General features: G+C 55.8%; 1 protein-coding gene across 2 annotated transcripts in view; it reads left to right on the top strand.

Annotated features, from left to right (window-relative positions):
• Nucleotides 1-16,391, top strand: part of TMEM132C (transmembrane protein 132C) — a 304,399-nt gene extending 288,008 nt beyond the window's left edge. For both annotated transcript variants that reach the window (XM_032471231.1, XM_032471233.1), the window contains 4 exons: nt 9,304-9,509; nt 10,973-11,246; nt 12,421-12,612; nt 14,786-16,391. In XM_032471231.1, the coding sequence (XP_032327122.1) occupies nt 9,304-9,509; nt 10,973-11,246; nt 12,421-12,612; nt 14,786-15,970 (1,857 nt within the window). In that variant the 3' untranslated portion in view covers nt 15,971-16,391. The remainder of the gene's footprint in view (nt 1-9,303; nt 9,510-10,972; nt 11,247-12,420; nt 12,613-14,785) is intronic.
• Nucleotides 16,392-16,712: the final 321 nt, after the last annotated feature.

Below are 16,712 nucleotides of genomic sequence, written 5' to 3'. Positions count from 1 at the left end.
GACCTTGTGCATGCTGAGCATATGCTCCACCGCTGAGCTGTGCCCTCCCCCACCAGCCAGTGATATTTTTTAAGGGAGCATTTCTGGAGCTGGACAACTGCTTTCAGATCCAAGTCCAACTCCCACTAGCTGTGTGACCTTGGACAAGTGAGCCAACCTCTCTGTGCCTCAGTGTCCTCCTCCGTAAAATGGTTTGCATGAGGACCAAGGGAGTCAGTACCTATGTACTCTCTGAACAGAATCTGGCAGACAGCAGGCGCTTAATACATGCTAGATCTTCTTATCTTCCTGGGACCTTCTTCCCCTAAATCTCTCAGGCCACCACCTTCCCAATAGGTAGGATCCATTTAAACGTTACCTCCCCTTCCCGTTTTCTTGATTTCCTTTTTCTCCTGGCATTTATTGACCATGGTCACCTCCTTGTCAACTCGTTACCACCTATCCCCACATTTCCAAAACGGAACGTCTCGAGACAAGGTGTGTCTCCCTCCTGTATCACCAGTGCCTGGAAGAAAGGCTTGTTAACCAACAGTAACACAGGAAGTATTTGTGGAAAGAACCCTCGTTCGGTAGATGAGGAAAGGGAGACAGAGCAGTGAGGGCTCGGCCACGACTCCGACCCAAGCCGGGCTCCTGGGCGCACATTCGGAGCCTCCAGTGAGGAAATGTGCCTTCCTCTGGGCCTGACGCCCCGGCGAGGGTCCTGCTGTCCTGTCGGCCCACGTGGGCCAGGCCCCCCCACCCCCCAGACCCGAGCCCAGAGCTGAGAACCACACAGCAGCCCTTTGCATTGTCAGCCGGAGAAGGTGTGATTTATCGCAGCACAGATTTCTGCCCGGATGCTTGGATCCCGTTTGGCCGTCCTCAGCGAGGGGCAAGAAGTCAAGGGGGGGGGGGTGCCCAGACACCATCTCAGAAATACTGCCTTCCGTTCCTTTTCCCTTTTCTTCCCGTCCAGAGATGTCAGAAAAGTGGCTGCCATGCACTTTAGTAACGAAGGAGCTGCTGAAACAGCAGCAGGCCTCCTGCAAACGGAAGATTTTCTCTCCGACAGCTGCAGGGGGAGGGCAGGTTGTGGGTAAGATGCTAGATGAGCCAAAGTTCTGGGGGAGAACAGGAGGCAGAGAAAAGAGAGGGGTCCTCACAGCGCAAAGCTGGAGCCGGGCAGAAGTCCCCACCCCCGGGATGAGAAGCTCTGATGCAGAGAATTCCCGAAACCACTGGCCCTTCCCGGCCCTAGGAGCAGGGCTCTCCCAATCTGGCTCTCCTCCAACACTTCAGTGGCCTCTCCACTGACTAAGGAAGGGAGAAAGAGGACAGGATAGAGGGAGAATGAGTGGGGAGGAGGGACGAAGAAATAGGAAAGCTCCTGAGAGTTACAGGCAGGGCCGCCTTCACCCTCAGCAATTAGCAGAATCTCTCAGTCAGCTCTGCTGCATAACAAGTGACCCCGACATTCCATTGTTTAAAGCGGTAACCAGTTCCTTCTGCTGATGCATTTTCAGGCCGTCTGGTGGTCTGCAGGCTCAGCTCGAGTGGACCCCTTGCTGCAGGCTGGGCTGTGACAGGGTCCAGATGCCTCCTTCCAGGTCTGGGCTGAGAAGCCTCAGCTCTGTGAAGTTCCTCTCGGGGCCGAGCTCACGGCAGCTGGTGGAAACACACCCCACCCCTTCAGCCTGAGCTTGGATGGGGTGGTGCCCCCTTTCTCTGCGTCTCTTTGCCAAAGCTAGTCACGTGGCCACGTCCGTCACGGATGGGCTGTAGAGTCAGGCTGGCCACGGTAGCAAAATAGGGATGGGAATCAAAACCAACAACTCTTTTCACAAAAGGGGAAGGGAGGAGGGGAGGGATCAATTGGGAGTGTGGGATAAACAGATCCACACTACTATGTACAAAATAGATCAACAACAAGGACTTACTGTACAGCACAGGGAACTGCTTTCAATAGCTTATCATGGAGAAGAATCTGAAAAAGTGTATGTATGTATAACTGGATGCACACATGTATATATATAACTGGATCACTATGCTGTGCACCTGAAGCTAACACAACATTGTAGATCAACTATGCTTAAATAAAAAAACAAAATAAAATACAGATTTCCAGGGGGAAATTTTTAAAAATTAAACAAGTAAAAATAATGTTTTTAAAAACCCCAACAACTCATTCAGAGCAGAGCCAGTGAGCATCTTGGTTAAGAGCAGAGCTCTGGGGTTGACTGTTTTAAATTCTGACTGACTGACCACCAGCTGTGTGACCTTGGGCAAGTTACATCACCTCTCTGTGCTTTTGTTTCCTCGTTTGGAATATGTATGCGATTTTAAAAAGATGCAGCCCTGTTCACGGTGAGGTTTCAGTGAAATGATTCGTGTGACCTCTTAGAATGGTTCCTGGTTCACTGCAAGCCCTTGGTAAACATCTGTCGTTGTTACAAAACATGCAATGGGGGAGGGGCAGCCCTGAGTGTCCCCCGAGGGAGGGAGTAAGGAGCCAGGTGCCTGCGCACCTTTTCTCCACCCAGGGCACATGCCGTGGTTGCCTTGGCAACACTCTGCTCTGGGGATGTTGAGACAGTTTCTGGCCATTTAGTTCTCCATTGAGAGACCCTCATGTTGTTTGCACACAAAAAATAATCTTGCAGTCTCCCCAGGGCACACTCCCCAGCCGCCCCTGCAGCCTGCTTGCTCCAGGAGCGCCCAGGCCAGCCCCTGACGGGGCAGGGTTCACGCTCTGCATACTGCCCTTGGGAACGCCGTGCAAAAATAAAAGCTAGGAGCATAATCGCAAAATAAGTAAATAAATGTGGGCGCTCAGCTGTGACAGGGGGTGGGCTGGGGAAGACCAGGGAAAAAGCAGACATGGGAGGGGAGTCAGCCTTTGGCGGGTGTGGGTACCTCTGGGGCTGGCTTTCAGTACCCCCAAGGCCAGCTGCAGCGCCCCCAAACCCTCCAGTCGGATCTTGTGAGGCCAGCAAGGCACCAGGGTGGGAAATGCAGGCGTTTTCATGGGCTCAAGCTGGTAATAGAATTGAATGCAGTGGTTTTTCAGTGCTGGTAACTGATTTGCTGTTTGGTCAAGTGAGACCCACGAGTCATTCATTCATTCATTTTTCAGCATACATTTCTTGAGCACCTGCTACGTGCCAGGTACCATTTTAGGCACTAGGGACACAAATCCTTGTCACCCTAGGAGTTTAGGTTCTTGTGAGGGAGGACAAAACATATAGGTAAAAGGTGTCGTGTAGGAGATGGCAGTAAGAGACAGAGGAAAATAAAGCAAGAAAGAAGGCAAGAGGGCGTGGAATGTTGCGATTTTAAATACAAACGCCTGAGAAAGGATCTCTGAGAACTGACAGCTGAGTAAGGCAGAGTGTCCCAAGCTCGCACCGCTGGCACTCGGGGTCGGCTGGTTCTTTGTTGTGGGGGCTGCCCTGGGCAGTGTAAGGTGTTGAGCTGCACCCCTGGCCTCTGCCGTTAGATGCTGGTTGCCCGTCTTCCAATTATGACAACCATCTCCCCTAGTTCTGACAACCAAAAGGAGCTGCAAAGATTGTCAGATGTCCCCTGGGGGACACAGCCGCCCCTGCTTGAGAACCACTGGATTAAAGACCTCAAGGCCACAAGGAGCGAATCATGCAGACAACTGGGGAGGCATCTTCAGGCAGAGAGAAAGCAAGTGCAAAGGTCCTGTGGCGGGCACATGTCTGGTGTGTTCAAGGACCTGCCAGGGGCAGAGAGGAGACGCCCAGGGAAGGTAACAGGCACATTGGGGGGAGCTCGTCCTCATTCAAGGGTTTTGCTGGAGTTTAAAAGCGTTCTTTGATTCACAAAAAATTTTAAACATTAGTCTCAGATTAAGAAGACTATTAACATAGTCTTTTTAATTAAGAGACTATTAAGGGAGGAGGGAAATAGTTCAGTGGTAGAGCGCATGCTCAGCATGCAGGAGGTCCTGGGTTCAATCCCCAGTACCTCCATGTAAAGAAAAAAAAAAGAAAAAGAAAACGCTAGGGGTCTCCGTGTTGGATGTTCCTGAGCCAGTCACCCTCGGGCTCCCACTGGGCTGCGGCAGCGGGAGGCAGAGACTGGCGAGTGGGGGGAGTCAGGCCGCACGTTTTAGTCCCCGGGCCCCTTGCAGGCTGTGAGCTGGCTGCATCCTCTACCAGGGTGGGCGGGCCTCTCCAGCCGGGACAGCCCCGGCGCCCAAGCTGCGGACAGACCCCAGTCCCTGAAGGGCCCACCTTAAGCTGGTATGACCTCATTTAAACTGATTACACCTGCAAAGACTCTATTTCCAAATCAGGTCCCACTCGGAGGTCGGGGGTGGACAGGCATTTTGGAGGGTGCCGTTCGTCCCGCTGTCCCCGCCTGTCCCTGCTGTGCGTTGCCGTGTCTTGCTGGTTCCCTTGAGCCCTACCCATGCCTTTGTAAAGCACCTCTGGGAAGCCCTCCTCAGGTCTTGGGTCGAGCGTACCCTCGGCTCCGTGCCCAGACTCGGTGTGCTCCCGGCCCTCCAGGTGGGCTCACTGGGGACGGACCAGGAGACGGAGGCCAGGGCAGCTGGAGGAAAGGGTCTGAGTCGGTCCGTGCCCCTCTCTCAGGGCCCCCACTGCCGACAGGAATGGGCATGACCATGACCCTAAGGCTCACGTGGCAGGAAGGACGACTTCCCAGGTCACAATCTCACACTATTACCTGCTAAGACACCATGATTGAAACAATCTGCTCAGACCCTGCACCGGCTGTCGTAAACCTGTTCTAGTCCTCACCCCTCTTCCCCACCTTGGGCAGGCAGCAGCCTCAGTGTGCCTCAGTTTTCTCATCTCAAAAATGGGGTCATGATTGCCATCCAGAGCTCTAGAAAGGACCGAGGGTGAGAAAGATGAGGAAGGCACTCTGCAGATACGAAACAAGGCACCAGGGCAGTGTAAGGGCATTCGATATTCTGTGTTAACAGAGCAGGCACACAAACTCAGGTGTGCAAGGAAATGTAAATCATTTTTTCTGTGTCTGAACTGCATTTCTCTTCGTAACCCCCAGTCTCCTAAGAGGCCAAACCCATACCCAGATTCTGACCTCTGAGCACATGAAGTTTGCCGTGCTAATTAGAGAGCTGAGTAGAGGTGCTGAGTAAGCACTTTGCATTCCGGAGGTGGGATCTGGGGAGTCATCAGCACAGAGACGGTATTTAAAGCATCAGAGCAGGGGGCAGGGCATCGCTCAGCAGTAAGAGTGCGTGCTTAGCACGCACGAGGTCCTGGGTTCAATCCCCAGTGCCTCCATGAAGTAAATAAATAAATAAACCTAATTACCTCTCCCTCCCTGAAAACAACAAATAGTTAATTAATTAAAAATAAAGCATTTGAGCTAAAAGACCACAATAATGAAGGGAATGTATATGGACTGACTGTCTGGGTGCCCCCCTAATTCCTGCGCTGAGATTCTGAACCCCAGTGTGGTGGTGCTAGGAGGTGGGGTTCGGAGCGGGGTGATGAGGTCGTGAGGGCCGAGCTTTCAGGAATGAACTAACGCTCTTGTAAGAGGCTCCAGAGAGCTCCCTCGCGCCTTCCACCAAGTGAGGACACAGGTAGGCGCTGACACCATCCGTGAGCCAGGGAGGGGATCTCACCAGACCCCAGACCTGCTGGCACCTTGATCTTGGACTTCCCAGCCTCGGGAACCGTGAGAAATGAAAGTCTGCTGTTTAAGCCTTCCCGTCTCTAGTACTCTGTGATGGCAGCCCCAGTGGACTAAGACAGGATTTATAAGATGCTACGGACACATAGAAGAAGGGGTAACTGCACTATTTCAAGGAGCGAGTCTCCCACCGTGGTCCCCGGACTGGAGCGTCAGCATCCAGGAACCTGTTAGATGTGCACATGGGGGGGGGGGGGGCCAGCCCAGACCTGCTCAATCTGGGACTTGAGGGGCAAGCCCAACAGTCTGGGAACTCTTGGCAAGCCCTCCCTGATGCTCGTTCAAGTTTGAGAGCCCATGTCTTGGGCAAAGGCTCCAACAAAAGTTGCATTGGATGTCGATGGCTGACCAGCCTATGCTTCGGCTTTCCCCGGAGAAAGTGGGTCCCCTGCTTCTGCTCTGGGAGGGAAGTGACGTCCTCAGGAAGTTGCCAAGGCCTGAGTGACAACAGAAGACGTCAACTGACCCTGTGCCGTTCAACCAGAATCCACATGACACCCCCCCCCAGCGCCCCCCCATCCGGATTCTTGAGCGCGGACATCCGTGGCTGATTCAGTGGCCACCAGGCGTTCAGAGGGGATAATTTAAATGTCAGAGTGAGCAGGGGCCAGCGGGCAGCTTTCTCCATGGGCAACCCACCCACTAGGAGAGAGGGAAAAAGAAAAAAAAAAAAAGAAAAGGAAAGAAAAAGAAAAAGATTCCCGGAAATGAAGCCCACAGACTGAAAAGATTCTGGGATGGTTTTCAGTTCCCGGCTTGCAGACGAGCCGGCTCATTTTGTGATGCCGTGGTTCCCACTGCCGGCCACTTAGGAGATGATTAATGCATCCTGAGACTTCCGCAGACATTTATGGCACCTTCTGGAATAACAGTGACAATGACTCTATCATGCACCGCGGCTTCCTACCCTCGGCGTTCCTCTTAATTATTTATATATTCTGGAGCGGCCAGGTTCCCTCCCACCAGAGCTCAGAAAGGTAATAAACGAGGAAAGTCAATGGTCTGTAAATTAAAACATTGATTAAAGAAGCGATCACTGCTATGACTCTGGCTGGGCTATTATGCTGTTGCCGGCCCAGATCCAGGACAGTGTTTACATGCTAATGACAAGTCTGGGACGGCGACTAAAATTGGTTTCCACCTTTAATCAGTATGTAAACATTTTTAAACCACTCTTGACCATAAGCGAGGGGACCCATCCATGTCTCCCCCTCCCCACTGCTCCCTGCCACTGTCCCCAGCAGATGGAGGGAATTCTCTCAGCCCAGCCCTCGCCAGCTGCCCCTCCGAACAGAAGTGTGCGTGGAAGATGGAAATTGGGCCCAGAGTAGCCATCCGCAGTTTCTGGAAGCTGGGGGAAGAGAGGGCGATCGCAGGAGTTCACTGCTCAGCATCAGATGCTATTTAACCGGGGCCATGGACCCCCTGAAGGAGATGCCGCTCCTTCCGGCGTGTGCAGCCTGGACAGGAGACAGATTCACGAACTGGCTGTTACAGCTTCGTATGGAAAGTGCTATGGGAAGAGTGCGACTTCATTAGCTCTGAGATGTGACACGGAACTGAATGTATTTGCATTTCCACAGCAAGACTTCGCTTTCTATGTATTCTCAACGGAGTTGGTGACCCCTAAACGGTTAGGAAACACTGCTCTAGAGCTTTCTGGAAGTTTTCAAATTAACTTCTTTTGTTTCCACTGCTCTTGGCTCCATCTTATCTCAGTCTCTCATACCTCCTCTCACCCCAAGATCTTTGGTTGTCTTGAAGCAAGAATTCCCATGAAGAAAGGGCTCTGTCCATCCAACCATCCACCCATCCATCTATTCCATCCACTCATTTACCCATCCATCCATTCAATTCATCCATCCATTCATGCATCCATTCATTCATGTACCCATTCATTCATCTACCCACCCATCCACTCACCCATCCATCCATTCATCTATCCATCCATGCATGCATGCATCCATCCATTCATTCAAGTACCCATTCATTCATGCATCTGTTCATCTACCCACCCATCCACTCACCCATCCGTCCATTCATCATCCATCCATCCATTCAGTTCATCCATCCTTCCATCCCTCCCTCCATCCATCCATCCATTCAGTATCCACTTTGCCGAGCTCCTGCTTCATGAGCAGCTGGTATGATGAACCAAGAGATCCGAGAAGAAAAAGATGTACTCGTTGCCTTCAGGGATTTCACAGCTTCGTGGTTGATGGTGGACACATGGGGCCAGTGTAAGTTACATCCCTTAAACTTGACTATGCAAGATGGGTCATGTTGTTTCTCTAGAATCCAACTTGATTTCTCTTTCAGTTTGCAATTCATTATGGTGGCAGAACAGGATCCCAGTCTAATTTCTAGGAGACTTAATTGCTGTCAAGGTGGTTGGGGCAGGGGCTTCTAGTCTTCAAGTTTCTGTTCACAGCTCCTAGGGGACACCTATTATCAGTCGGAGTCCACGTGGGTCACCTCTGATGTGGTTCCCCACCCCCTGCGCCCGCCATGCCTGCCCAGGCACCCTCCAGCTGTTCTGTGCCGCGTGACAATGTCCATGAAGCTGTGAACAGATTCATCTCCCCAAGGGCTTAGACTTTGGAACATGAAATCTAGATGCTTGCAGACTTTTATTTTTATTTTCTTCGTTTTTGTGTTTTGTTTTGCTTTGTGCTCTGTCTTGTCTCTTTCCCGAGGCTACGCTCTGCTAGAACTAGGAAAAGTGAAGGGAGGAAGACGGGGGAAGGAAACACAGGTTGTTCATCACCAGTGCAGGGCTGCCATTCACAGGATGAACGGTAACAGTGCAAATGCATACACAGTTCTAAGCGGTTGCGGAGGTGCCCGGCCAGATCGGGCAAACAGGGAGGGAAGATGTTCCCAGGAAAAGGGAACCACATGTGCAGAGGCCTGGGTGTGGAAGAGAACCACTGGGGCGGCGTGCGATTGGAGCCGAGCTGGTAGGCACCGGGAGGGCCACGATGGAGAGGAAGGCGGTACAGACTCTGGGAGGCTGGACGGGGCGGGGCCTGCGTGTGGCTCGTTTCCTGCAGGACAGACCCCTCTGACGCCCACGTCGCGTTCCCTGGGTCCGCCCACGGCTCAGGCCCAGCTCCAAGTGCAGGCTCGAGTTCGCTTGGTGAGCTTGCACAAGCCCCACCTCAGGCTGCTTCTGCTGTCTATCCAGGGCCTGTGTCCCAGCCTGGAAATGCGGGGAGTTCCCACGCAGGGCAGGCCTCACCCAGCGAGAGGCAGGAGAGGAGCAGGGTCGATGATACTTCTGCCTCTTATCCGGCAGGTGGACAGTTCTGTAGGCTTTTCATGGGGCCCCAGAAAAGTGGAGCCCAGTAGTCATAGCAGCAAAAGGAAACAATTTGCCTTTCTGCTGCGTTTGCCTGTTTCTCTGACTCCCTCAGGCTGCTCCCGGGTCCCCGCTCCCCCAGGTCACCTCCCAGGTAAACCAACTGCACTAAATCCTTGTCTCAGGCTCTGCAGTGGGAACCTACATTAAGCGTGCAGGCTTTGCACCCAAAAAAGGGCGAATGGCAGACAGGCGGTCACAGGGGCCTCGTGAACGTCTCCTCTGTCCTCTCTCTGTCTTGGCAGGTGTCCGACCGCTGTGACTACGTCTTTGTCAACGGCAAGGAGATGAAAGGCAGGGTGGGCGTGGCGGTGAACTTCACGTACCAGCACCTGAGCGCCCCCCTGCACGTCACCGTGTGGGTGCCCCGACTGCCCCTGCAGATTGAGGTCTCGGACACAGAGCTGAGCCAGATTAAAGGCTGGAGGGTCCCCATCGTGGCCAGTAAGAGGTGAGCCATCAGAGCCACGAAAGTGACGGCTGTGGAATCTGACCTTGACGCTCAAGGAGCCAGTGCTGGGCCGGCCCCTGGTAGGTGCTGCTGTCACCAGGACCATGACAGGATGCAACGTGTACGTGCCGGCAGCCTGACAGCCCCTCTCTGCCGAAACCAAGGGTCAGGATAACCCAGCCAGGCAGGAAGCCTGCGGGGTGGCCAGGTCGGCATCAGACCCAGTCCTCTGCGCCCTCCCCTGGGCTTCTAGAAGGCTGTCTCCTGAAAGGGTTTCCCCCGCCGCGAAGTCGTGGAGGTAACATGGTGGTCTAGCTCCCCCCGACCCCAGGGAGCTGAGTTTGGGTTTATTTTCTCTAAGCAAAACAGAGATTCCTTTTTCTGTGCTGGATGAATCTCTGTAAGCTTGAAAATCTCTGTGCAGATTAAATTATTGGATAAAATGTAATTGCATTTATACTGGACCATGGGGTTGCTTTTTGCTCTTAAACCAAAAAAAAAAAAAAGGCTTTGATTTACTCTGTGACTCTGGATTGTCACACATAGGAGCTTGGGGTCTGATTTTCCCAGCTCTGTGGCCCCCAGTTTAGTTAAATAAGAGTTGCTGCCAAGTTCCCGGCTTCCTGCCCGGACGCCTCCGTCTTAAACCATCAGGACGATTTTCCTGACCGTCCCCCAGGCACCAGGGGCTCGATGTTTAAGGGGTGACTAGAGTCCATCTCCAGAAGAATAAATGGGACGGTGAAGCGGTGAAGCCCTTTCTGCAGGGCGAACGTGAAGGGATTTGGCCGCAGTGGGGAAGACTGCCATGAATCCAGCCAGTGCTTTATAGACCACTTAGTGGCCAGCATATGGGGTTTTCCCATGTCCCTGAGGAGGGCACACCTGGCCCTGGCCGGCTTCAATCCAAGCTCCGCTGCTTCGTAGCTTTGAGAGTTTGGGCAAACTCCCCAACCCCTCTGCCTCAGTTTCCTCGTCTGGACATGAGAAGAATTACAGCTTCGCCTCACGGCGCTATGAGATTAAAAGGGTCCATCCCCACAGAGTGCAGAGTGGGACACCTCACAAGCATTGTACAGCTCTGTCCAATAGAACTTTCTGCAGTGGTGGAATGTTCTAGAACCACGTTGTCCAACATGGTCGCCACTCGCACACGTGGTTAGGGACCCTCAGGGTGTAGCCTGTGCGACGGAGACCTTTAACGTTCTGATTTATTGACTTTTTTCTACTTAAATTAAAGTGGAAATAGCCACATGTGGTTCTCAGCAACTCAGTGGACAGTGTGGACTTCGGAAATGTTGAGGGGTGTTTAGCTCTCGTGCTTCTCGTGGTGGAGCAGGTACCCCCGTGTGGCCCTGGGTCTGGGGTGCTGCCCCTCGGAGGCTGAGGTGGGGCGCTGCCTTGTGACTGGGCAGTATCTGGGAGTCCATCCCCTGGTCTGAGAGCCCCCTCTTTCCCACCAGGCCCACGCGGGACAGCGAGGACGAAGACGAGGGGGAGCAGCGGGGCCGGGGCTGCGCCCTCCAGTACCAGCGCGCCACCGTGCGGGTCCTCACCCAGTTCGTGTCTGAGGGCGCCGGCCCGTGGGGCCAGCCGAGCCACCTGCTCAGTCCCGACTGGCAGTTCGACATCACCCACCTGGTCGCGGACTTCATGACGCTGGCGGAGCCCCACGTGGCCACGCTCCAGGACAGCAGGATCCTGATCGGGCGGGAGGTTGGGATGACGACCATCCAGGTAGGAGGCCGGAGCCGGGAAACCCCGCCCGCCCGTCACCGAGCGCGGTGCCCGGCCCTGGGGTGGGGGCTGGCGAGACGGGCGGGTCCTCGGGGCCAGTTCCTTGTCCTTGTGATGGCATCTGGGGACACCGGGATGTGAATGTGGACTCGCCCTCTGAGCCCCAGCCTCCCTCCAGATAGATTGGGAAGGTGGTGGCTGCAGCCCTCAGCACCCCAAATGACCCCCGTCTCCCCCAGCTGCTGCTTCCGCTGTTCGCACCACCCCCACCCGCCCCATCCTGCCTCCGAACCTCCACTCCCGGTGCACACGGCTCTGCGCCGCCGCCACCCTCCCAGGAAGAACCCTCCCTGCTCTCTGCGCTGCTCCCGCCAGTGGCCCAGGAAAATGCACCCCTTCTCCCTTCCCTGCCTTCCTTCCTGAGGTCCGTCTGTCATCCTGCCCTGTATCCACTCAACCAGCTCCCTTCAAAATCCTACTGCCTCTTTTTCTCAAGGGAACGTGTAGGACGGTAGGAATTTCGGACAGACAGCAAGGCTTGGAGGGGCCTTTTATTCAGCCCGTCCAGTCCCACCATACTGACTCCACCTTTGGGAGTGTCCTCCTGGGTCCTTACACAACGATGACTGATACACTTTACCATCTCACCTGGACACCTCGCAGCCAACGTCTGGTTTCTGAGATGAGGCGGAGAGTAACGTTGGCAGAGGATACGTTCTGCTGGGGGCCGGAGGGGGGAGCAGACTGTTCATAATTCAGTTCTCCTCAGCCGGTTCCGTAATTCACTCAGAATGTGACTCAGGCTGCACAAAGTCAGTCTGCGTGCGAACCCTCACGCGTCCCGTGAACAGGACTGCTGCGTACGGTTAACCAGGTTGTGCAGTAGACAAGGGTGCTCAGCTAAATGTGGAGGGTCATTTCCTTTCAAAGACAGCATGGGTTTGAATCTTTAATTTTCCAAGAAAGAGAGAGCTGACGTGTCCTGGGGGAGAGGGGAGTTTGTCTGAGTCTCACAGGGGCGCCGTGCGGGCTGGTGTACGCGGTGAAGTAGGTGTGTGGCTCCTTCATGCTGTGCTCTGGACCCCGTCTGGAGTGTAGCAAGCATTGCCGGGGAAGGTCCCAACACCTGGAAGCAGGTGTGACGGATCCGTCTCGTGTCCTGCCGACCCTGCAGGTGTTGTCCCCGCTGTCTGACTCCATCCTGGCCGAGAAGACGGTGACCGTGCTGGATGACAGGGTATCGGTGACAGAGCTGGCCGTCCAGCTCGTGGCCGGGCTGTCCGTCACCCTCCACCCCGGCGTGGAGAACAGCAAGGCCGTCACGGCGGTGGCCACCGCGGAGGAGCTGCTGAGGGCCCCCAGACAGGTAGGGGCCCGGATGCCGGAGTTTCGAGGGGAGGCAGGCGGGTTGCGGTGCCTGGTTCAGCAAAAAGGGCCAGAGGTGGGAGGGACGGGGCAGGGTACCCACGTTCCAGAGCAGAGCGGTGCAGGCTGTGTAAAACCCACGTGGCCGCGTGGTCCCAGCAGTGGGGTTTGTGCTGAGCCGGACAAATGGTCCCCAGAGCACAGGGGTGGGTAAATCATCCGCATAACAAATTGTCACAAACCCAGCAGCTTAAAACAACATCCCGAATTCGCCCGTGACTCTGTGGGGTCGGGGGGCCCAGGTGCGCTCAGCTGGCCTCCGGAGCATCAGCCGGCCAGGCATGTCCTCGGGATGCTCAGGGGAGGAATCGGCTTCCACGCTCCCTCGCGTGGTTGGCGGAATCCAGCTCCGTGCAGTTGAAGGCCGAGGGGTCCGCGTCCCCGCCAGCTGCTGGCCGGGAGCCTCTCTCAGCCCCCTTCTCACTCCCCGCACCCGCCATCACCTTCGGAACCAGCCGCGATGCGTGGCATCCTTGTCACGCTTTCAGCCTCTGACGTCGCCTCTGCCACCAGCCAGAGAAGCTTCTCTTCTTCCAAAGGGTCCCAGGACCACAGCAGGTTGACCCAGGTCACCCCGGCAGACCTCCCTAACTGCAGGTCAGCTGTGCGTGCACATAACATAACACATAACCACGGGAGGGCTCGCTCGTGCCCCCAGGTTCCAAGGATCGGGGTGGACGGCTCTAGGAATTCTCCGCTTGCTACCTGGCTCTGTCCCAGAGCATCAGCAGCAGAGACCTGGAGTGCATCCCCGTACACCCAGCGCTCAGCGCTGGCTCCTCTGCTCACCCCTCCTCGGGGCAAGAGGAGAGTGGGGAGACACAGCAGGAAGCAGGAAGCCGTTTGCTGAGAACGGGCAATTAATTCGGGGACGACCCGCATCACCACCTCCCTGGCGCGGGGCGAGGCCGCCAGTCCCCACCCGGCGCCACCCGTTTGTCTTCATCGGCGGGTGGGGATGGCAGGGCCCCTGCACTGCCTCGAGGGGGAGTTTATGGGTGGAGTTCATTCAATCTGCAGACAGGACCCTTGAGAGAACAGAGCTCTGAATCACCCCTGGACATGCTGTTACGTTAAGTATTTCGGAACATCTCATCTCTGGGGAGATCGTTGGCTTCCCCGGAGAAAACCCTGTGCTCCAGCCTCACTGCGACGAGCGAGTGGAAGGGCTCCGTGTCAGTCACACGGCGCGGCTGGGCGGACGGACGCCAACAGGCCCGCGGCGCCTGGGGGCCTTCTTCGGGTTGTCTGCCACCCGGGGGGCTTGTTTCGTGTTAAGTCCGTTCTCCATCTAGAGTTTGTGAAGGAAAATTATCTCAAGGGGCAAAGTCAACCAAGACACACGTCAGCGGTGTTTTGCATCTCAGCCCTCGGCGTGTGGAGGGCTCGACCTTGGGGGAGCTTCTGGGCTCCTCCCTGAGCCAGGCTACCCCCCCGCAGAACGAGTGTGCACCTCGCACGTGGGTGTGGAGAGTAAATGAGCTGCTAGCGGAGACCACCTAGGACAGTGGCTGGAACTCAGGAAGCACCGGGCGCATCTTAGCCGCCACCGTCGCTGTGGCCAGTGGGATAAAGGGGCACCGGAGACGGCCACGCCGCGTTCCTAGACCCTGTGGAGACATCACCTCATGTGTCCAAAGGGACTTCGCAGATGTGACTAAGGCTCCTGGGCTGGAGGGAGCACCGTGGGTTAGCAGAGGATGCAGCAGGCTGAACTCGGTGTCGCCGCAAGGATCTTGGAAGAGGGAGTGTGGGCGTCAGAGTGCGGTCATCCATGCACACGCGCCGGTGACGTCTTCGTTAGGACATTCAGGGGAGCCTCAGCTCACTCAGGGCTTTTTGTGGGGTGTTGTCCCCTGGGGAGGATTAGGTTGGAGCTGGCGTTGCCTGGATATACGTGTCCTCACTACAATTAAGGTGATTTTCTGGTCATGACCTAGAACCTGAGTGAGTTTTCTCCCAGATTCATTGGCCACCAGGTCTGGATTTTGAGTCCTGCCCTTGAGTCTTTGGGTTCTGTTCTAGGAGGGGACAGGGGACAGGCTCCTAAGAGAAGGGGCAATTCCTCCCTCCCGCCTCCCCCGTGGATTTCTAACTGCACCTTCTCCCCGCAGGAGGCCGTGGTCAGCACGTGGCTCCGGTTCAGCGACGGCTCGGTGACACCTCTGGACATCTATGACACCAAGGACTTCACCCTGACGGCCACCTCCCTGGATGAGGCCGTGGTGTCCGTCCCCCAGTCCCGCTCGCCCCGGTGGCCTGTGGTGATGGCCGAGGGGGAAGGCCAGGGGCCTCTGGTCCGGGTGGACATGACCATCGCCGAGGCCTGCCAGAAATCCAAACGCAAGAGCGTCCTGGCCGTGGGCATCGGCAGCATCAGGGTCAAGTTTGGCCAGAACGACGCCGACTCTAGCCCCGGAGGGGACTACGACGAGGCTGAAGTCAAGAACCACGCCAGCGACCGGCGGCCGAAGGGCCAGGACGGGCACGTCCACGGCAGCTCCTCGGCGGAGCGCGAGGAGGGGGCCGCCCGGAGAGGCGGCACCACGGCCAAGTCGCTGCTGGACAACAGAGTGGTCAAGAACAGCCGGCTGGACGGCGGCGGGCTGGCGGGCGAGGGCCAGCTGCAGAACATCCCCATCGACTTCGCCAACTTCCCGGCGCAGGTGGACCTGCCCGAGGCGGGCGGCAGGCCGGGGACCGGCGACCTGGTGCAGACGCCCCGCGGCCTGAGCGACCTGGAGATCGGCATGTATGCCCTCCTGGGGGTCTTCTGCCTGGCCATCCTCGTCTTCCTGGTCAACTGTGCCGCCTTCGCGCTCAAGTACAGGCACAAGCAGGTGCCCCTGGAAGGCCAGGCGTCCGTGACCCACTCGCACGACTGGGTGTGGCTGGGCAACGAGGCCGAGCTCCTGGAGAATGTGGGCGAGGGGTCCCCGCCGCCCGACGAGCACACGACCATCATAGACCGCGGGCCGGGGGGCTTCCAGGAGAGCAACCGCCTGCTTCTCAACGGAGCCTCCCAAACGCCCGCGCGAAGCCGGGTGCCCAGGCCGGCCGGCGCCGGGGGCACGCGGGGCGGGGACCCGAAGCACGAGCCCCTGCACTCGCCCACCTCCAAGAGGAAGAAAGTGAAGTTCACCACCTTCACCACCATCCCCGCCGACGACGGCTGCCCCACCGTCAACTCCATCCTCGGCGGGAACGAGGAGGGCATCAAGTGGGTGTGCCCGGACGCGGGCGTGGGCGCCCCCAGGGAGCTCAGGGACTGCCTGGAGCAGCTCAAGGACAAAGCGTAGGCCGCTCTGGCCGGAGGGCAGCTCCCGGGTGCCCTCCTTCAGTTCCGAGAATCAGGCGGGGCAGGAAGAGGCCCCGGTGGGTCTGAACGGGGAGTGAATGCCTGGGCCTTGTTGGAGGCCGCTCGGGAGTTTGGAAGCCGGGAAGGGGCATTTTTGTAATCAAAGGTTTTCCTAGCAGCTGGCCATGACAGACTTTCTCAAGTCAGTGGAATAAACGGAGGACGGAGCTGATGGAGACGTTCGGCCTGCGGCGAGGCCAAATTAGGAAGGGGATTTTGTGAGTCAAACTATAACCCAGACAAGCTACCAAAAATTATTTGTTAAAAAAAAAATGCAAAAAGACAAATAAAAAGAGACGGAAGTAATCACCTGTTTATATTTCTAATAAAGGAGCAGAATATAAAACCAGGGCCTGCTAAGAGACATTGTCTGTGTTAATTCAGTATTCTTTTCATGAGGACGGCCTTTGACTGTCACCCTGGGGTGGGGAGGAAATGTCTGAACATCGGCTGCCTCTCGGCACAGACCCGAGGATTTTCACCTCTTTTTCTTTTCTTTTTCCACATTTTCTTTTTTTCCCTTTTGTGTTCTAGCCTTCCATTTGGTTTATATTTAATTTTTATTTGAGGATCAAATGGTATATTTTCCTAAATTAAACAAAGTCTATTCCTGTACGTTAGATGAGTTCTGAGAAGCGATCTGAATGAATCCATCATCAAAGTAGTACGTTTGATGTTTTTCC

The sequence above is a fragment of the Camelus ferus genome, chromosome 32 (genome assembly GCF_009834535.1).
Source record: "Camelus ferus isolate YT-003-E chromosome 32, BCGSAC_Cfer_1.0, whole genome shotgun sequence".
NCBI lineage: Eukaryota > Metazoa > Chordata > Mammalia > Artiodactyla > Camelidae > Camelus > Camelus ferus.
This window is presented reverse-complemented; position numbering and strand designations above follow the sequence as displayed.